The sequence below is a fragment of the Osmerus mordax genome, chromosome 7, assembly GCF_038355195.1.
Source record: "Osmerus mordax isolate fOsmMor3 chromosome 7, fOsmMor3.pri, whole genome shotgun sequence".
Classification (NCBI taxonomy): Eukaryota; Metazoa; Chordata; class Actinopteri; order Osmeriformes; family Osmeridae; genus Osmerus; species Osmerus mordax.
This window is the reverse complement of record NC_090056.1, coordinates 14,845,620-14,868,281: the sequence shown is the minus strand read 5'-3', so window position 1 is coordinate 14,868,281 and position 22,662 is coordinate 14,845,620. Positions and strand designations below refer to the sequence as shown.

The window sequence follows — 22,662 nt, the reverse complement described above, 5'->3', positions numbered from 1 at the left end:
ATGGTTACAGGAAGGAGGTTGGAGGGGTATAAAAATAGCATAACCATGTAGTTTCCCAAAAGCCAACTCACTCCCAAAAGAGCTCACTTCACCTAAGAGAGAAAGCGGTGTTGAAAACCTAAGAGAAAGACGTCAAGACAGACAAGACAGACAGACACAGGTGGGTAGGTAGTAAGTAGGTAGAGAAAAGAGAAGAGGACCGTTCCATCTTGAGAGTAGGCTATATTAATCATTTAAGACAGGAAGAGACGCTTTTTTGGCGCACAGCACTCCGCTGTCTGTCATGCTTGGTCTTGATAGGATGTCGGTCTGCAGTAAGTATGCATGTGCCGCGTCTCACTTGTATCCATTACCCGCTCACTACCAATACTCCCTCCTTATGCAGTTATGCCAGTGTAACAGGACACTACTCTTGCTTTTTGGCCAGCAGATCCCAGCGCTGGTTTAGGGCCCTGAGCCAAAGAGATAAAAGCCGAGGTCGCTTTCATTCTTTTAAAAGAGTATCGCGAGCCACCATTTATAAGACATAACATAGCCTATGCAACACCTTCACCAAGTATAGCTTATAAATATAAAAACACAAAATATTATCTACAGTACATCTATAGCCTACGTGTTATCTTATTAATATCCCCTCCCAAGGGTTCTCTGTTTGCCTTATGGTTGCAGTTGCATTCCCCTTTGACTAGAGGGAGCCACAGGAACGATGAACATTTCGTTTCAACAAACGTTTCGTTTGACCCCAGATAAGACCATACTGTACTATATTTGATTAGAAGACCCCCCTCCCCCCCACACACACACACTCAAAGTTTTTCTGTCTAGTATAAATGTAACTATGACACTGCCTTTGTGAAATGCTTACGTTATAATATAGGCGTTATTTAGGCACTTGCTGGTGTAACGGTTAGGACTGAATTAATTAAAAGATTCATCGTTTGTTTATTAACTGCTTACCTAAAACACAAAGTGGAAATATAGCATGAAAGGGATAGGCACAATGTAGGCTAGTGCGTAATAAGTGGTGTGGACCTAACCTAACCCCCTTATAGTTGGACTAATAACAATCCTTAATGTTATTATCAATGAATATCAATCAATGAATACCGATATATTGGTAGCATATAAAATCATAACATTAAATAGTAATTAAAGGCTAATTATTTACAGGTCCGGTAACTAGCCTATAAATTTGTTTTAATGTTTTGAGTTGTTACACGCCCAAACGGTGTTAGGCCTAGCCTATAACTTAGGTAGGCTACTTAATGCAATTATACCGGATCAATAAAATAACTTGTGGTCCGTCATTCAATGTGTATTTTAAAAGTCTTAACTCTTTCGATTACAGTCGTGAAACAAATTGTTCATATAAGCTCGGTGCGTTTTTCGCTTTTGCAAAGGCTGCACATGGCGGCAGTAGTGGGGGAGTGACGGCTTGTTCTTGGAAGAGCCAGCCTGCGGAGTCAGTCACATTCTTGGCTGGGATTCAATGACTGAGCCAGACACACACAAACACTGAGAGAGCGGGGTTGCGACGGAGGGAGAGAGAGAGAGAGAGAGAGAGAGAGAGAGAGAGAGGGGGGCGAGTGAGTGAGCGAGCGAGAGAGAGAGCGCAGCCCAGCTCACAGACTAGTCATCTCCACACAGGCAAAGCGAACTGCGGGGGCAGACAGAGTACATGCGTCGGGCACTACTGCAGTAGCTTTTTCGACAGCGAAAGGAGACCCAAAATGATTTCGTTGTATTTTATTCTGTATTCGTAACCTTCAGAGATCAGACTGTGTTCATTTCGAATACTTTTCTTGAAAGGGAAACTTTCCTTTTTGTGGAGTTAGCGGGACGTTTTTAGATATGGACAGTCGGGAGTCTACTGCAGGAGAAAACTCGCCGGTGTCACCAGTCGCCTAGTCAAATGTGTAAGAAAGTCACTGTCTAGGACTTGTTTCTGTGGATATTTGATGAAGCGCTTTCTGGCATTTGCTAATTCTGGGAGACCTTGGAATTACAAGGAACTGGGACCTATCTTGGCATCAAATTGTTTTAGTTACCCACTGCTGAAAGGAATTGCAGCTTTCAAAGTAGTACGAGAAACATGGAGACTGTAACTCGGCAGAGCTTCCAACCTCACCCAGGACTGCAACAAACTCTGAAGCAGTTTCATCTTAGTTCTATGAGCTCCCTCGGCGGACCAGCGGCATTTTCTGCTAGATGGCAACATGATCTTCTGTTTAAGAAAGATGGGAAAGAACCTGAGCCCGTCTTGCATTTGCCAATGCAGCCGCCGCCAGTGATGCCAGGGCCCCTGTTCATCCCCTCTGATCGCTCCACCGAGAGGTGCGAGACTGTCCTGGAGAGCGAGATCATCTCCTGTTTTGTGGTCGGCGGCGAGAAACGGCTGTGTCTGCCGCAGATCCTCAACACCGTCCTACGGGATTTCTCCCTCCAGCAGATCAACTCGGTGTGCGACGACCTCCACATCTATTGCTCCAGGTGCACAGCGAATCAGCTGGATATCCTGAAAGTCATGGGGATCCTGCCCTTCTCCGCGCCTTCATGCGGTCTCATCACCAAAACTGATTCCGAGCGCTTGTGCAATGCCCTGATTCACGGGGGAACGTACCCGCCGCACTGCAAGAAAGAGTTTTCAGGTTCTTTGGAGCTTGAGCTTACAGAGAAAAGCTTCAAAGTGTACCACGAGTGTTTCGGAAAGTGCAAGGGTCTTTTCGTCCCCGAGCTGTATACCAGTCCGAACGCAGCATGCATCCAATGCATAGACTGCAGACTCATGTACCCGACTCACAAGTTTGTGGTTCACAGCCACAAATCCTTGGAAAACAGGACTTGCCACTGGGGCTTCGACTCAGCCAACTGGAGGGCATACATTCTCCTGGGCCAGGATTACACTGGGAAAGAGGAGAAGGTGCGCTTGGAGCAGCTTTTGGACGAGATAAAAGAGAAATTTGACTTCGCTAACAAATACAAGAGGAAAGCATCCAGGGTGAGTAGTATAGGTTACAAGTTATACTTCATTAATTTGCATATACTAAGTAATTTCCTGAACTATTGCATTGTATCCATGTAGTGAAGCCTATATGCAGCGTTCTGTTTACATGATGTCGAGGCCAGTGTCTGGTTGCAGGATTTAGTTAGGCTACTGTTGTTCACATATTGCTGCTAATTGTCCGCAAATGACAACAACACGCCTCTGGTGGTCATAAAATCATTATTTGTCCATGAAACACCTCCACGGGTGTGAAAGGCACAACTTGATTAGTGATTGGCTAGTATAAGCCTAATACAGTTACACTGAGCAACACATTGTCATCAATGAACGATGAACCGATCATTCATCATTCCACCATATCATTCGGATACGAAAGGATAAAAAAAAAGAATTTGGTCTAAATTTGAAAAAGTTAGTAAACTCCTCCAGTTCGGGTTACGTTTGCTTTGCCTCCTCAAATTTTAAATTCTGCAGCAGACTGGCACGATCTGCCACTCATCCAATTCGCACTTCGCAGTGTATTGTGCCCATGTTCTCGGATCTCTTCGATCCGTCGTTATCTCAGGTACTTGAAGGTGGATGTGTTTTAATGAGGGACTCTGCCATGCGTAATGGCGAGCTGCTTAGCACGTTTTTGCTCCCAGGGGGTGGTCGGCGGCTGGAGTTTTATTTGAGCGAGATATGCCGATTGTTGTGTCTGCCTTGAGAGACCATTACAGTTTAGACGCCTACCTTGTCAGCAGAATTACGCGCCTAATGTCTGTCTGGTGTATTTGCGGGTAGATAGGTCACACTGAGTGGATCGTTGTATTGTGCAGTGTTGAAAATGTGACATTTTACTGAATATATCTCGGTGCGTAATGTTCTCTTTCATTACTAACTTTTAGCATGTGAATGAGAAGACGAGGGAGGTGATTTGCATGCGTTTAGGACGCATGATTCCTCTAGTATCGAGTTCCCTCAATGGTATTCATAGATGGACTCGATGAGCCACCTAAATGAAGGGGAGGGAAAGCTTATCAAACATGCTTGCGGCTCTGTCACTTGGTCTACCGTGCCACCCAAGCTCACCTTTTTGGATAATTGAATTCTGTAAAGACTTTGGGGGGCCTCCTCCTAACCCTGACTTCTACATTGGGATTCTGGGGCTTTCAGCAGACAGTGCTCTGATTGTGAGCCTATGGAGGGATTAAAGTCTGTGCTATGGGGACAGTGGGGAGGGGGAGGGGGGCAAACCCCCTCAGCTCTCTTCCTCCAAATGAGACTGATAAAGGACCCCCCCCCCCCTTCCACAAATGAAAGGCCAGTGCGGTCATTTGCATGAACTGTTACACATGAATAGAGTTGATGAAGCAGGGATAGGAGTATTGTGGTGGAAACATAATATGATCCCAACAAAGGGGGGCATTCACCATCCCCCCCACAAACACACACACATCGACCAACCCACCCACCCACCCACCTCACACACACACACACATCCACCAACCCACCCACCCACCTCACACACACACATACTGTCTTCCCTCCCCCCAATTACCTACTCATCTACTATTTGGCGTTATTGGAGGAGAAGGGTGTAAGGGGTTAGTAAGAATGCCTGGAGACTTGTTGGTGGGTCACACAAACAAAGTGGAAGTGTTTACAAACAGGTCCTCACAATTCTCTCACTACAGATTTAACATTCAACAGCGCTTGTATGGGGCTTAAAGAGTGCTATGGCTGGCCATGGGCAGTGAGCACCAACTCTTGGCACTCGTCTGTATTTAGACTCAAGTGGGGACCTCAAGGACCCCCACTTTAGAAGCCCCCTTCTACATTCATAAGGGTTCACAGGATGCCTGTGTGTTACCAGTTGGTAATAAGAGCACTTGTTTGAGTAGCTTCAAAAAATGTGGTCATGTTTTATGCAGCTTGGTAAAAGCAATGCAAATGAAGGAATATGTGCAGAGTTGGACTTCGCTAAAGTTATGGCTAGAGAGCTTTCCTTTGTCAGCACATTGTAATCAGGGAGCTACTTTGAAATATTCTAGGAAGTAGGCAATAGACTGTTAGGGTTTATTGCACTTTATATGTAAGACATGCTTATCTATGAAATGGACAAAAAAACATCTTTGCATGTTGTGGGAGGTTCAAATGGGTGGATTTTTTATATTAATACATGTATTATGTTAGTGTGCGCTGCAGTCTTACTGTCAGAGACAGGAAGTGAAGGACTTCCCGTCTTTCAAGACACCTTATGTGTGAGGTCATGGGCACAATGCACATCAATCTGGGTATTAGCTAACAGTCCTTTAGGCAATGGAGGTACAGGCTACACAGACAAGCACCCTTTATGAATCTATTGCAGAACATAGGCATTGGAGTTTCCAATAAAAGTGCATTTGTATCCGAGTTGCAGTATTGACTGTGTGAATGTAAACAATGGTGGGTGAGTAAGTGCAGTGAACTATTGAATGGGTTCAAAGTTTATGAGCAGGGTGTGGAGCAGTTCTTTAAGTTCACCATGCCAGCGTTGGCTTGCTTTATTATGGTTTCTGGCTGGTACACATGTGGGTGGCAAACATAATCAGTGGCTTTCCGCATAAGGATGTTTAGATAAGGATTGTGGCTGCAGTTTTAGTAGGTCACTAACTTTTATTTGGCTCCAGAGATGATGTGATTTAGACACAATCCATCTGCTCCAAGCAGATAGGAAGGATGACGGGGGTAAGAGAGGTTTCTTACTTAGCCATTCAGAGCCTAACAGACAATTACTTTATACTATTTGGACCAGCAACCAAACATTTTGCTGCGATTAGCAAACAATTGATTGGGCTTTCAAAGGTATTCCAACATTTATCATTTTTGCATGTAGCTACCTAATTTGTAAGGTCAATTGAACCATCAGACCCAGATGGACATGTTTCAGACAAACACCCTGCTGGATAAGGAAGCAGACAAGCAGCAAATGCTAGTTAGTCTGAGGCCGGGCTGGGTTGCGACAGTGGCTACATACCAGACCAGCCACTCCCTGAGAAAGGAGAAGAGAGAAGGACACATTACGCAAGTGTCTAATGAAAACAGTTCTGAAAGGGCATGAATAAAACATGTTTCTGCACCTGTGTGTGATTATAACCAACCCTCACACAGGTCTACCTGCCTGCCTTTACGCTCCCCCTCCTCTGGACAGGAAAATCAAGTAGTTTTTCCTCCATGTTTAATTGCTGGTGGCGAATGTCTGAACTGTCAAATAGCCCAGTGCAGACAGACATAAGTGGCATACAGTGAATAGTGTATTCTGGTGGTTAGAGAAGAAAAAAAGTTTTGCTCATTTTACTTATGCAAACACAATTGTTAGTTTGGAGTTAACATTTCTTAATTGCTGGAACTCTAAACTAGGTTTCATTTTGATATTGGACTGTCAAAGTGTGCTCTTAAATTGCAGGCAAAAGTGCAGAGAGACAGAAATTCTTTCAGGAGAAGCAAGGCTCTGTCTGCAAGTCAGCCCTTTGCAAGTAGGTTGGGACCTTGTTATTCTTTAAGCAATGCACCAAAGTGTGGCTCCTGTCCAGCCATTTCACAGAGGCTGAAACTTCCTCTAAACTTCCAGTGCCCAAAAATGTCCTGGTGCACACTGGGATATCTGGCCTCCAGCTGAAGGGGCCGCTTGTTGGAGGAGGGGGGAGGCAGAGGAAGTAAACTCCCTGAGGGAATATGAGGCTATGTCCTGTTTCATATGCAAGACACAGCCCCTTGCTAAGCCCTCTGACAGCAAGCCATGTCCACTCTGTGGACAGCACAACAGCTGGTAGCCATGCATATCAATGGCCGCAGAGAGAATATCCCCTTCGTCTCTTTCTCCTTCTTTCTTTATGGAAAATGTGATACAGACTCTGCTTTAAAACCACTTTCTGTTGCTCTATATTAAACGTTTTGGTGTTTCGTCATGTGTGGATTGCTTTGTGTACAACTGTGCGATGTGTAGTCTGTACACACAAGAAATCATAATTTTCGCCAGCTTGCCCAAATAATTAATTAGGAAGTCGCTAATTAAATTAGACCTAGCTAAATGAGTTCGGTTCTTACCCTGCTCCATCTTAGTAATCCTGCCAGACTTTGTCATCTTACATACAGTCATGTCTGTCTTTTCTTTTGATAGACCTCTCTAAATGGTCAGTTGGATCAATGTAATATTGACAGCTTGGACTTACTGTGTGAAGAAAGGCTCAGAGTTATGTACGGTGAAGAACCAAAACTAGACCGGAGCAGCGTAAAGGCTTTACTGTTATACTAAATAAATACTGGTAAAAATGGATGATATTATTATCATCAAGTCAGAATTTGAATAACGTTTTTGCTCCAGTTTATGCCCATGTCTATGTAATTGATTTAGCTTTGCTATAGTTCTGTGGATATAGTGAGCTGCTTCAATGAGGACGTCTTCCTTTGACAGACCCACAGGGATAGACTCCATACTGATAAACAGATGCTTCTGCAAGAAAGATAAGGACAATGGAAACCTCCTTTAACCATTTGGACTATAATTGCTTTGTAGCTTGAATGATATGCAAATGCAAGTCAATTAAGGTTTTTTTTCTTCTAATTAGCAGTTAAGTTTGTGTGTGAAGAGACATCCACTAATTATTTGCCTCATGCATGGTTCATTTGCAGAGCTTGGATTTTTGTCGCTCTTTCAAGCGGCAAACCATCCAAAGAACCACCGTTATTTTGCTACTCCCACCCTCCCAATAAAACAGCAGGAAAGAGAAGAAAGTCATTTTTAGATCTGCTCTGAGGCTCCCTGGCTAGAAAACTTTAAAGGAATCGTGCCGTAGAATGAAAAGTATTCATGTTGTTCAAACAAACACAAAGACAAAAGAAGAAAATACAGAACCATGTATGACGAGCCAGAGAGCCAGAGAATTATAGGTGACACACTTAACTGTGCGTGTCTGGGAAATTCTTCAAAAGAGTGTGAAAAAGATGGAGAATAGAAGAGATGTGATCATTCCTTTCATATCTTCCCTGCCGGCAGCTGATTCCATTCAAGCTCTTTAAAGTCAAAGCCTTAAAAAGGAGGGATTCTCTCTGTTTTGGCTGGTTTGTTCAGACGGAGGCTTAATCAGGAGTTCAAAGACACATCTGAAAACAATCTAGGTAGCTTCTTTCAGGGTGGTGGTTATTTTCACTTTCTTTGATTGGGCGCACAGTATACACAGCAAGGTAGTGTATGTACTGCACCACACACACACACACACACACACACACACACACACACACACACACACACACACACACACACACACACACACACACACACTCTCGCACTAACACGGACGTCCTCCCTCCACCACCCTTGTGGATTAGCACCAAACCTGCAGACATACATGGAAAAAGCAGAAGTTGCAACCCCCCATCACAGGGCAATGTCTAGCCTCCCTCTCCTCCTCTGTGGCCCTTCCCCCCCCTGCCTCCCAGCCTCTGGATCCGTCAGGAGCGTCTGCACATGACTAATGGAAGGCACTGCGTAGGGCTCTGTGATCATGGAGACAGAGGGGGCTGGAGAGTATATTGATGTGGGAGTCAGGTGGCTGAGCGGTGAGGGAATCGGGCTAGTAATCCGAAGGTTGCCGGTTCGATTCCTGGTCATGCAAACTGACGTTGTGTCCTTGGGCAAGGCACTTCACCCTACTTGCCTCGGGGGAATGTCCCTGTACTTACTGTAAGTCGCTCTGAATAAGAGCGTCTGCTAAATGACTAAATGTAAATGTAATGTAAATGATGTACCTGCTGGCTGTAAGGCGGGGCTGGGGGAGTGGAGGAGACCATGTGTGGAGAGATCCCCCTCCCTTCTTAAGTATGGAGACGGTTGGAGTGCTTGTCTTGCCTTGGTACCCTGTGTGTGACCGGGCTGTCTGGTCCTGTTTGGGAAAGAGGTTCGAAATGGTGCATGCCAAGTTCAGAGTGAATGTGTTCAGGAATAAAGAACCTGCACGCAAATCAACCTCACTTAAGCCTTTTTCCTTGCTTAGTGAACTTCTTGTGGTGTTGTTCACAACCTTCCGATGGAGCAAGAAGTTCCACTTAGCATGGCAGTGCAACCTGGGGCATGCCCCGGTACATGCAGTCGTGACATCACACGAGAGAACCCAATGACTTCTCTTTGCTTTCGTGTGAAAAAACGGTTTTCAGTTGGTTGGCACAATTTGATGACACCGACAGACTGCCGGGTAGCGAACGACAATGTTTCGATTTTTTTCATGGCTATTCATTATTGATGGTAGATTACCGTAGGCGGCAAGGGCCTCCGTGTTTATTTAATGAGATAGACTGCAGGGGGACTTGGGGTTTGAAGTATTCATTGGCACACATGGCCCTGCAATCCCAACTATTGCTTTAACTAGACATCCCCAACCTCCTTCCACGAACTCATAGCATCATCCAACAAGCGTCCGCTTAGAGAATCAATGACACTCAGAGACCGGCCAGTTATTGGGTTTAATTCACATATTCATGCCCGGGAAGATTTTAAATCAAGGATGATGATTTTAACCCATGTAGCTAAGCCACAGACCTTGTAGTAAGAAAAGCTTTTTGTAGTAAAGCAGTCTGTTACAGAGAGTCTTACTGTAGTTGTTTTTCACACACAGGAAGAAGATTCTGTTTGTTTTGACTCGCAGGAACATATTGCAGTAAATCATAGTTCTAAAAATGAGATGGCATCCTTTTCTGACGCTTGTGTCTGGGTATGTATGTGTGGATAAAGATAGATGCGGTGATGGTGATTGTGGTGTACTAGTGTGTCTGCTATGCAGTGCTTGCTCTGTTTAGGAGGGGTTCAGACCATAAACGTGTATGCTGTTCTTTAAACAAGAGAGGTCATACAAATAAGGCATTTTTCACATTCAAATCACCATCAAATTACATTTACGATCCTTTACTGTAAATTTATCTCTGCTTTGTCATTGTGCTGGTCAATCATGGTATCTTTCCAGTTAGTGTTAGTGACGAGTATGAATTTATAGAGCTTTAATTGTCCAAGCCTGTGTGGGTTTTATGTAAAGTGCAGAAGGCAGTGGATTTCTGTGGATACAGGATACAGACAGAGTGTGAGAGAGTGGTCGGGGGACATGGCTGGCTGGCTGGGGGCTGGCCGGGGGATGGGGGCTGGCCGGGGGATGGGGGCTGGCCGGGGGATGGGGGCTGGCCGGGGGATGGGGGCTGGCCGGGGGATGGGGGCTGGCCGGGGGATGGGGCCTTCCGGGGGATGGGGTGGCGACTTTTCTGCTGCCTCAGCCCAGGACCTCTCTTTTGTGTTGGTGACGCCGGGCCTTTAGATCGTCCCAGTGTTTGGAGGAGCAGCCTGTCACATGACCCCCAAAATGATGACCCCTCTCACCTTCTCTGCTCTTTCAGTCCCGTCAGCCTATCACATGCCTTTGAGCAGCTCCCTCAAGGCAGATGTCTGATGAAGGAAGTCAAACATGCACACACACACACACACACACACACACACACACACAGCAACACAAACACTAATCTAAAGAAAAATTCTTATATATCTGTCACATTAAATACACTTTTAATAAACGTTATACTCTTTTTACCGCTGAAAGGCATACCAAAATGTTTTAGTGTTTGACAAAGCATCCTAGTGAAGGCTGTTTTAACACTCATATAATTATCTAATGTTTACTTAGCCAAAATCTCAATGTGAGGCGCAAGGGAACATTTGAATAGGAATGGGCTATTCTGCCTCATTTAGTGGGTGATTGTGCGTGGGCAAGTCTGTGTGTGTGTGTGTGTATATCTGTTTGTGTGTATAACTGTGTGTGTTTGTGTCTGTGTGCATGCTTGTTTTATGCCTGGATCAGCTGTGGGAGGAGATTAGCATGAGCTCACTGCCTACTCATTTCCATCCCCATCTGTCTGTCTCCCACGGTGACGGGGCTTCGACTCCTCTCCGCACACCACCCCCACCTCGCCTCCACAACGCCTCCTGCGAGATCCCTGGAATCAAAACACAGACCGACACGCACACACTCCCCCGCCCCACCCACCCACACACCCACACACACGTGCAGTCACCCTGTCAGGTGTGCTGGTGTGGTATAACTCACAACACAGCAAACAGACAGGAGACAGGCTTGTTCCTCCCCCCTCCTCCCTCCCCCCCAGGTCTAATGCTAAAACCCAATCCTGAAGTCTGGCTAATCTTGTTGCAGATTGAACTAGCACATTGAAACTGGAGGACGACAAGACAAGAGCTTTGCAGAGAGCGTATCTATATACCTCAACTGTCTGTTTACATTTACATGTAGTCATTTAGCAGACACTCTTATCCAAAGCGACTTACAGTAAGTACAGGGACATTCTCCCTGAGGCAAGTAGGGTGAAGTGCCTTCCCCAAGGACACAACGTCATTTTGCACAGCCGAGAATCGAACCAGCAACCTTTGGATTACTAGCCCAATTCCCTAACCGCTCAGCCACCTGACTCCCCTGTCTGTTATGGTAACAGTGGAGAGGCAATGCAGGGAGCTGCTAACAAGATGCTAATACAACATACAAATTAAGCTTCTGCTTTGGGCAAAGAATTTGAAATAGCGTGGTATATATTTACACGTACACACGTTTACATAAAACATTAAATATGTGGTCTGGGGATGTATCGAATAACCCACAGCCCCTCTAAAAGTCATGGTGTCAGCTGCCGCAATGGACATTTGGCGACCCAGCTGAGCGCCAGCCATTGAAATATGAAAAGGCCAGAGGTGTGTTCTGTTGTCGCCTCTTTGTTGAGGCTGCGTTGAATTGAAAAAAGGGAAAAAAGAACTGGCGCTGTTGCAGCCATGTCGAAGGGCAGCCCCCAGGAGCTCTGGGGGGTATTGTTTGGCAGGGGGAGGAGCAGGGACGGGTGTCTGGGGGTCAGTCCCTGCTCAACGGGGTTTGTTTGTTGACCTTTTGTCATCTTTTTTTTTTTTTTTGTGCAAGTGGGCATCAGCTGGGATTCTGTGATGAGACAGAATGAGATGACAATGAAAGCCCCTCCCCCCGTCAGGTCATCAGGTCTCCCTGGAGGCTGACTCAGAGATGACTGTTCATTGTTGGAGCCCCCTCCTCTCCCTTGTCTCATCTCCTCTCTTCTTTCTTCGTCGCTAATGCTGACCATTGGTAACCACTTATACCGATGTATAGGGCTAGTGTACTGAAGTAAGCTAACTTTGTGACACCTAATACATTTAATCCAAACCCTTCCATTACTGAGGTGAAATGAGAAAGGTCCCTAGCAACTCTGTTTTCCAAAAAAGAAACAGTGTTTATTTTTGGACTGCACGGGAAATGTGTAGTAAGTTCGCTTCCTTGTGTTTACTGGGCAGGGCAGAGATACAATCAGTAAACGTCAGTGATCTTTGCTCTGTTTAGTCTACTGACTCATTGAGATGTCTGGCTGTTCTGGGCTCTGCCAGGAGTGCTTGGGTTAACCTTACACAAGATTAATCCCACATGAGATGGACTTAAAATTGCCCTATCGATCCAACAAAGCATTTGTCCTAAACCTTGACCGGCGAGCATAAACTGCTTCTGTTGATTACCGTACATACTGTAATGTCTGGGCTGTTTAACAGAGACACAAATACACACAAATACACACAGAGAGAAAGATAGAGGGAAGATAAAGTATACTGGTGGAAGCTCACACCACGGAATAGGCAATCACTTCCAGCCCATACCCCCCTAAGGCGGCTGAAATGAAAGGATCTCCTCTGCAAGCTGCCCGAGAATGTCACCAAGTCAACCTTAGCGGAGCCAGGTTATAAGGAAATCCACCACAGAATGGTGTGACCAAGAATGTAGTTTAGTTTGGTGCACCAACAGAGAGGAGAGAAGCAGCCGAGGTGTAGGTTGAAGTAGGGGTGGGAAATGTCGACCTAAATTGGAGAGCTAGACAGATTAGTTTATACTGCTGCCAGCGTGGCAGCATGAAGAAACACACTGGGCTGCCTGCCACACCTTGGCTGCAGTTTTACAGGAAGTGGAGGTGGTGTGTGTGGGTGTGTGTGGGTGTGTGTGGTTGTGTGTGTGTGTGTGTGTGGGTGTGCGTGCTGAGGCCTCAGTATTGGTGTGAGGGTTGGGCCCCACCGGCTCATTTTACTCCTGTGGAATGAAGTGTTGGAAACAATGGCTTATAATGTCATTAACATCCTAGCCCTAGGGTCTCTGGACATACCTCCCCCCAAGTCACCCATCTCTTCAATTAATCCCATCCTAGATCCACTCTGGCAAATGAACTGGCGATGCAGATACTAAATAAAACAATGTGTTGAAAGTGGATCCCTCCTTCTGGCTAGGGCGTTTGCATCTCAGGTTAAGGAAGTCGCCACAGCCCAGTCCCTATTTATTCCTCTCCTTATCTTTCACTTCTCTCTCTCTCTCTCTCTCTCTCTCTCTCTCTCTCTCTCTCTCTCTCTCTCTCTCTCTCTCTCTCTCTCTCTCTCTCTCTCTCTCTCTCTCTCTCTCTCTCTCTCTCTCTCTCTCTCTCTCTCTCTCTCTCTCTCTCTCTCTCTCTCTCTCTCTCTCCCCCTCTCTCTCTGCCTGTCCTCTGTTTCTCTACCTCTCTGAGCTCAAGTGAAACCCATTGATTTCTCGTCACAAACCCCTGCCCCCTCCTCCACTCATATAATCTCTCATTGTAAATTATACACACACACACACTTAAACATGCAGAACCAAAATTGTTTATGCACATGCACTCTGATTTACTCACACCATATCAACGTACTCCTACACACACGCACTCAGGCAGCGCACACACACAGAACAAACTGTAGTACTATTTAAACCCTTATAATTGATGTAATTGTAGATCTCTAGACAAGGAAATGTGTAGAATGTGTAACTGCCCCCTCCTACTGAAAACTACCTTTGAGTAGAAAGGCATTATTTTCACTGTCGGCCCCCTCTCCTCATTCTTCAAAGGGACTCTGGGAGCTGCTGTCTGAAGCAGTAGGACATCTGTTTATATAATGCCTACTGCCATTTATACAGACCCCTGTCAATCTACCTCCACACGCGTGTGTGCCTGTGTGCGACAAACCAAGTTATTCCATCTGACCTCTACTCCTTCACAAGGATCATCTGTCTCATTTAATTTTGTGCACACACACACACTCACTCACTCACTCACTCACTCACACACACACACACACACACACACACACACACACACACACACACACACACACACACACACACACACACACATAGGTCAGGGCCTTTGCTGAACCTTGCCCTCGGGCCACACAGGCCTATCCAGCGACTGGGAGGAAGTAAGCGGCGATGAAAAACCTCCCTCCCCTCCTCCTTTCTCTCCTTTCTCCATCTTTTCATCCCCACCCCCTTTTTAGGGATAGCTGCTAGGCATCGGCGAGGCTCTGCAGCATATTTGACGGACTTTGTGTGTTTGTGTGATGCAGCAGACACATATCCGCGAGTGCAAATCCAAGTCACTGCATGTTGCAAGCCTAGTCCCAGCATGCTGGTTTACATGACCACACAGAGTCCACCAATGACTGCACTCTTTGTTTGAGGTTAGTTGGACCGTCACAAAAGAAGAGAAAAATTCTTGGTTTTGCTTCTCCCTTGACTGTGTATTTATTTTACATTTGGAAACCCAATCAGACTGTATTTTGTGAGAGGAATGTTACCTTAGTGAGGTTAGTTTCATAGGAGAGAGAGAGGGGAGCTTGGGATTTATCCATGTTGGATTTTCCACTGGAGCACAGAGCTTCGGCCGTATTATTGTAAGAGAAAATGAAATGGGAGGCACTGTTTAGTCTTGGCTGAAGGACGGAGCTAGAAATGTTTTGTCTCCCTTTTCTTCCCTATCTAATTTTCTCTCTTTCACTGCTATTCTCATAGTCTCTCTCTCTCTCTCTTTCTCTCTCTCTCTCTCTCTCTCTCTCTCTCTCTCTCTCTCTCTCTCTCTCTCTCTCTCTCTCTCTCTCTCTCTCTCTCGCTCTCTCTCTCTCTCTCTCTCTCTCTCTCTCTCTCTCTCTCTCTCTCTCTCTCTCTCTCTCTCACTCTCTCTCCCCCCAGCTTTCTCTCTCTCTCGTCTGGGGCTCCTGTCTCTGTCGGTGGAACAACTATCCAACTCAGGAAGCATCGTGAAACATCAGAATCCACTTCCTACAGCAATCAATAGATCTCAGGTCCAGCACACACGCACACACACACGCACACACACACATACCTTCATTGGAGAGATTTTACAGACACACACATCCTAAATCCTCCCCATCCGCAGGAAACAAATCTGTGAGGCAGGTAATTATCCCTGTGTCCAATTTAGCCTTTGAACAAACGATATTAATGCTGAATGTATTTAAAGGTGATGGTGTTCAGCACTCACCTTTTAAGACTGGCTGAGCTGCTGGGAGAAGCTGCTTCAAAAGACAAGCCAATCAGACAGCCCCTTAACATCTGCAGATTCTACCCATCTACAATAAGCGTCTGCGATTTACACTACTAAAATGGGCTCCTCTGGTCCCATTTGTGGCTAGTTAGTCTTAACAAAAGCTAGGCCTGACAGCCAATAGCAGGGTTGTGATATGGAGGGATGAATGGATGATAACCCCCCTCCACCCTCTTCTGTCGAGCTGTAATGAAATGATAGATCCCCGATGTGGATCGGGATGTAAGTGAAGGGATGACCTCACAGGCACCTAATCTCCGCGGAGGGAGAACCCAGCGGCTAATGTGTCCATTAGCGTTCCACCGTCAGAGAAACCAACGCCAGGGAAAGAGTGATGAGGTGGAGGAAAGGAAAGAACAGATCTTAACCCACTCAACTGAGTTCTCAGCCCTCATTTTGATATTCCGAAAAATGGCAACAAACTAGAGCTCTATTAGTTCAGAGTTTGTGTTTTCCTCCTATGACGTTTTCAGCTGCTACAGACTGGATAGGTGACGCATAGTCCTTTTTGAAAGACTGAACAACAACTTTTGTAATGTTTTCCAAGATTAATCATTTTTTGCCATCTGGCATGTCTTATTTTGATGTTTCCATAGGGATGCAGGATAGTATGGTTGATTCCTTTTTTCCCAGAGCTCAGGCCAGAGTCCTAAGGTCAGCAAGGTTGCTGATGCTGAAGTGTGTCCCCTCCCCTTGTCCCTCAACAGTGGCTGGCTTGTGTCGGACAGTCATGTGACCTGAGTGGGGTGATTGCCGGTGGACAAACAGGCTCCCAGCCACACGGGGATGGACCCTTTAAAGGGAGAGCACTCACTCTGGTGCTTACACACCGCCTGTCTGCCACATCGGAATATCGACACAGCGTTTTCGCCCCCCCCCCCCACACACACACACACACACACAGACACTCACCCACATATACTGATATGACTGCATCTTAATGCTCACCTGCTGAAATGTAACCCTCCTCGCTTCCCACCCTCCTCGCCTCCCCTCCTGCCACTTCCTTCCCTGTCAGAGCTGCCAGCTGTGCGTCTCAGTAAGGTGGCACTCTGCTCGTCTGTGGTGTCTGGCTATGACTCGCCCCTGGCTGCGGCGGTAGGAATCTCTGGTTTTGATGAGACACCACAATGACTTCCTCTGACACACCCAGTGTTTTGACAACGCTAACATCACAACTTTTGACCTGCCCTGCCCATACGTCTCTCTTTTCTCTCTCCCTCCCTATATTCCCTCCCTCATCCCACACCCCTCCCTCTCCTCAGCCCCCTCTCACCCATTTCCTTTTTGGTTCATACTTCCCAACTCCAGCCTTGTGATTTGACCACTGAGCCAAGTCATCTCTACCTCAGTCCATCTCTCCCTTTCTCCCTCTCTCCCCCTCTCCCTCCCTCCCACTCTCCCTCTCTCCGCAGAGTTAAACTTATTCGGAACAAAATGTCCGGGGCTGGGGTGGAAAGCGCCAGCATGTGCTGGCCACCCGGACTCGTTTGAGGCAGCTCAGCACCCTGCCTGAACTAAAGCGCCTTTGTACACTCCCTTCACAAAGATAGCCCTCGCAGGCAAAAAAAAAAACTACCCCAACCCCAAAACAAAACAAACAACAGAGTTGTAGCCAGGGTGCCTGCACAGTATCAGAGCACACTGCCAGAGTCAGAGGTTACGGATAAAATGGGTGAACAGCAGAAGAAAAATTGAGGACGTTTTCACAAAGGCCGTGTGTGAAGACACTTAAATCTCTGAGCCCTGCAGTGACAGATGGGTCACCTAACTGCTTCTGGAAACAACAACTACACATGCAGTCATGTGATTGTAGACACGCCAACTGTCATAAATGGCCTGTAAATGTACAGTTGAACAAAAAGCTTCAAAGCTTCTCAGTCTTCCGGTTGGACAGGGTCTTGTTTACTCTCTTTCCCTCTCTCTCTCTGTCTGTCTGTGTATGTGCCTGCAGAAAGTGCTAGTGAACTTTGAACCCATCCACAGGTCTTTGCCTGTTGTCTACAATAGTAAACACTGCGTACAGCCAGATACATGTTTATTCAGGCACGGATAACATAATCAGCCTACATATACATTCCATATTACTACAGGACTTCTACTCCTGACATATACACACCTGAAGCATCATTAGAAACAGGGGGTTGTTCTTGAGAGCTAGCTCAACACGAATGCTTGTATTACTCTATTGAAAATTAATTTACCTAGCCTGACCCGAAGTTCATTGACCCACGGTTCATGAAATAACCTACACTGCAGTTGTGCGCTGCCCAGAGAGAGGCTTACAGTAGGGCTGCCGGGCAAAGATAGCACCCGCCACTACAGCAGAGGGATTTCTATTTCAGTCTATTAGTTTGATGGGGTGATGCAGACAGTCAGACACCTCCATGGCAGATAGAGAGAGGGAGCGAGACAAGGAGGGGAGGGTGGGTGGGGGGGCGATAATGGATTTACTTTAGTGTGTGTGCCAAGGTGCCAGACAGCGGGAGTCCTCTGTGTCTCTCTCTCTCTCTCTCTCTCTCTCTCTCTCTCTCTCTCTCTCTCTCTCTCTCTCTCTCTCTCTCTCTCTCTCTCTCTCTCTCTCCCTCCCTCCCTCTCCCCAACCTCCCTCTGTCCTCCTCCTTCCATTTGACTGCTCTCTCTCTCACACTCTCTCTTTTTCTCTCTGCGGAGGCTGCGCTGGGAGAGAGCTCAAGCATTAAGAGACAGCCAGTCTAGTGTGACAAACTGTACCCTACCACTCTCTTGTCTCTTTCCCTTTCTCTTTTTCTGTCGTGCTTGGAGAGAGCCGGGGCATTAAGGGAAAAGCAGCAGTGTGTGTGTGTGTGTCTAATGTGCCGCCCCCGCACGCGCTTGGCCCTGCATTATCCCAAATGCCGCTGTGATTGGAGCGCTAATGTGGTTGCTAAGCAAATCTGCCCTTCCTGGGCTAAATAAGAATGGGCCTGGGCTGCTTCCTGGCTGGTGGGTTGGACTGGAGGGAACATGCTGGTGTGCTAAAGACACACACACATGCACACACTTACACAGTGGGTGTGCAGCATACACACACAGACATGCAGCTTTAGCTAGTGCGTTTTGGCGTAGGCTTGCTCCCTGGCTTGCTGTCTGTTTCTGCAGCACAGACGAGCCCCCGGAAGCAGCTTGTTAGTCTGTCAGTCTGTCTGCTCAATCCTCCTGAGAACAGAACAGGAAATGTGGAGTTTCTCAACAAAATCACCCCGTAATCATTATATAATAATCATATCATCCCTAATGCACTTAGCCATTTTGCCCATACTGAATGGGTGAGGTAAAATTCACCAGGGATGAGGGCTGGGAGTTGGTGGGGCTTCATATTCAGGGCCTTGAAATGAAAAGCATCCTGTACACAATTCTAGCCCAGGAGGCACAGGTGTAACAGTACCCCAGACTTTAGGCTGTGAGTCGTTCAGTCTATTTCTGTAATGTCAGTGAAACGTCCCCTGTGGTTAAGGAAGCTTTCTCTCCGACTTTGAGCCCCCAAGCGCTAACTTTAGCCTAGCCTAGCTCACCTGAGCTTAGCCTAGCTCCCCCCTTCTCACATAGCCATTTGGCAAGGCTTCCTGTAAGCTGAGACAGCAGGTGCGGGTCAACTGTCCGTCAGGGAGTGAGAGAGAGGTGGAAGTTGGAGGGCTCAGTTCCTAAAAGCTCTTTAATTAAACCGACGGAGAGGTCTAGAGGGCCTCTGGGCTAACGTTTAGCACATAGCATTCTGTTTGGAGACCTGAGACAGGCGATGCAGTAATTAGCATGCCCAGAAGCCAAGAGGTGACGGTATGGAGGTGCTAAAGGTGGAGTGCAGGATCTACTTTCAAACATGGGTTTGTTTTAGGGTGGTGTTTGTGTGTGTGTGTGTTTGTAATCTACTTTTAGCCTCACACTCAAGGTGTAGACTTTCCACATCTTACTCTATTCTATATCTTCCATGAAACAAAGTTTGTGAAGTATTTCTACTTTGAAATATGTTTAACTTAGGTTCAATAAACCCTGTGCTTCTTCTATTCCTGAGTCTAAATCTAATGAAAGTATAGCCATTTCTTAGGTTATTATGTGCACAATAATGTAACAAGGAACACAACTAAACAAATGTGCCGCAATATGCACAATATAGAAGATACCAAACAAACCATGCAATGAGGATAATCATCATTAGCCTACTATTAAGTACTGGTACTGTGCTGGAAATTCTTAAAAAACAAAGCCCTGAGAATTCACCGAGTGGGAATGTGTGAACTGAAAGAGACTGAATAGAAGAACTCCACTGTAGCTGTGTTCTATTTGTGAGGGGGGCCTCATGTGTGCTCGGCCTGACCTGATTCTAGCCGGCATCGCGTGCGTGTGTAGAACGTCTCTCTCCTCTTTTCTCTCTCTCTATCCCTTTTTCCTCTTCCCCCACTCCGCATTACAGTGCGCCTCAGCGCCTCTGCAGTACAGCACAGTTGAATGCAGCATCACATACACACACATACACACTCACATACACACACACACTCGCATGAGCAAACACAAGTCTCCCCACTCTCCCAGAGCCAAGCTGGGCTAGCACGCTCACCTCTGTAGGACTGGGCTGCTACATGTGCAAGATTTGCAGCAGACCTGCAAGATTTTCTTTGCACGGTTTTTGAAAGATATTATGCACTGGAATTCGTTCATTACTGTTCTCTATCTAGAATACCATACACTGTAGTGTTACTCGGTTAGTCTTAGATAAAGACTGAAGTGTAAATTGATGTAATCTACCTCTACACTGGTCGAATACCGAGAATGAGGTGTAAATAGTTTGTACCGATTTACGTTTCAGCGTTTTGCCAGGCAGGTGGAAAGCTTGTGTGCGTGTTAAACATTTTGCAGAGGTAGTGCAATACTTGTACACACACACAAACACACACACACACACACAGAGACACACAGACAGACATGGCATGTTGTCGAAACCCTGAGAGGTAAACGATGCCACCGTGCTCCTAGACACGTACTTGATTACCACCCCAGCCGTGTGGAACCCGAGCCCTGTTGGCTGCTCCTCCTGTTTAGTCTGCCCCTCCACTTCCCTTCTCTGTTTTCATGGGCAGCTCACACGTCTGATTCCATGACTGCTTCCCTCCCTCCCTCATTCTTTCTCTCTCCCGTTCCCTCTCTCTCCCCCCACCTCTTTTCTGACCCCTCTATCCATCGCTCTTCTGTTCCCTCTTTCTGTCCCCTCTTTCAGAGGTGCTGTTGTTTGAGAGGCTGGTGCAGCATCCAAGGCCTGTCATCCCCAATTACCCAGACGTGGGCCTCGGCCTCTGTCCATCCCTAATCCCCCCTTTCTCTCACTCCTTTCTTTCCCTCTCTCCCTCTGTCCTTCTGGTTGGGCCAGGGAGCGCTAGGGGCCGGGGGCAATGCCCCTGTTGGCATTTATGTAAGCATCCCGTCCGGCTCAAGCAGGGTTGCATGTACAGGACATGTACTGTAAGCTTACTTAATCCCTCAGCTTTTTCTGTTAAGGCTCACTTCGTAGTGTGGTGGTGTATATTTATGCAGTGTTATTTGTCCAAATACACACGCATGTACACACACACGCAGGCACACACACACAGGCACTCACAGGTTTACGATTGTGCGAGACTCTCTCAGACATCTGAGATATGGTATAGAAGGAGGAGGAGTGGACGAAGAGGGGGTTTGAGGAGGGTAGAGCGACAAGCGAGCACTCATGTAGTCATTGAGATTAGGTAGGAAACAGTCGCCTTTGACTCCAGAGAAGGGGACCTTCAAACATACTCACCATTGTCTTGCTTTGCTGAAAGAAACCTTTGGCCTTTCAGCCTTTCTACCCTTCATATCCATCTCTCCTCTTTTGCCTGTCTTTATCCTCTACTACAGCTTCGTCTCTGTCTTTTTATCTCAACCTCCCTGTACTCTCTCCATTTCCCTCCCAGTTATAGCCTCCCTCCTCCCCTTCCCTCTCCGTTCCATGGAGGTGGTAGCTGAGGGAGTCTGGTCTCATTTCCAGCCTAGCCTTGCCTACACTCTCTCAAGGGGAGTGGAGAGGAGGGCTAGCAGCATTAAAAATAGAGCAAGCTCTTACACTCCGGGCATGCCCCGTTTGTGCTTGAATTAGTACTTGGCGCTATTAGCATCCCCTGGAAACTGGCTGGGCCACGAGAGGGGAGAGACAGGAGAGAGAGGACAGGCTTCCACGTTGTATCTTAAAAACTCCCAAGCAGCTTTTGAGATTAGCATCGCTGCAAACTAGGTAATCACCCGACCCTTTGGTACGTAAGGGCTTATCAACTGCAAAGTGCGCACCATTCATTTCCATTGCCACCCTCACCACTTGAGACGCTAATCTACTTTAGTTTTGTTGTTTGTTGTGTGCTCGTTACAGTCAGGGCCTGTTTGTGTGTGTTGTGTGTGTGTGTTGCGTGTGTGTGTGTTGCGTGTCTGTTTTAGATGCCTGTGAGTAATCTTGTTGGTGTTTAATTCTTGGGTATTGTGCTTAGTCTTGTGGCAGTGTGTGTGAGTGTGTATCGGCTAGTGCCCTCTCCCCTCTCCCGGCCTTGAACTAACCAGTGGTGGCAGGCATGACTTTCACTGAGGCGGCGTTAAGGCAATCATAAAGAAAAGAAAAAACGACTGAGAAAGAGGAGAGACCTAGAGAGGCGCATAAAATAGTACAGTTGCCTCCAACTAGAACATCCCTTGCTGATTGGTATTAAGTTGTTGTTTACCTGAACACAGGGATTAGCAGTATCAGCAAGGTTTAACTCTAATGGCTACATTGTTGATGCCCACAGTGCATATATGGAGGAGGGGGGACGGACATGGAAGACACAGGATTTCTCTTGGCACAGATCTTGCTGCAGCCATGGAAAGAGTTAGCCACTCAGCATGCACATCTCCCTCCAAGGCCAGAAACTTCTACCCCCTCTGCGCTCAACTTGTTTTGCTTAAGGGAGGAGTACAAATGACTGTGGACATAAGTTTCAAACTTGAAGCCAGCAGTTTCTCTTGTGAGAAAAATTAATCTTGAAGTTGTTATGAGCTGAATGTGGCTAGGGGGAGACGTCTCAGTTAACAAACTCATTCAATGCAGAGTTTTCATTTAGGAGAAGTGTTGAAGAGATGAATTAAATGTTTATTCAAAAAAATTGTTTTGGCAGGTTTGGCAAATAACACTTAATTGTGGTCAATGGACG

The 22,662-nt window shown here is 46.6% G+C and overlaps 1 protein-coding gene across 1 annotated transcript in view; it reads left to right on the top strand.

Annotated features, from left to right (window-relative positions):
- The first annotated feature begins 1,673 nt into the window (after window positions 1-1,673).
- skia (v-ski avian sarcoma viral oncogene homolog a) overlaps window positions 1,674-22,662 on the top strand; it is a 57,636-nt gene continuing 36,647 nt past the window's right edge. The window contains exon 1 of the mRNA XM_067240179.1: window positions 1,674-2,998. Within this exon, the coding sequence (XP_067096280.1) occupies window positions 2,093-2,998 (906 nt within the window). The 5' untranslated portion in view covers window positions 1,674-2,092. The remainder of the gene's footprint in view (window positions 2,999-22,662) is intronic.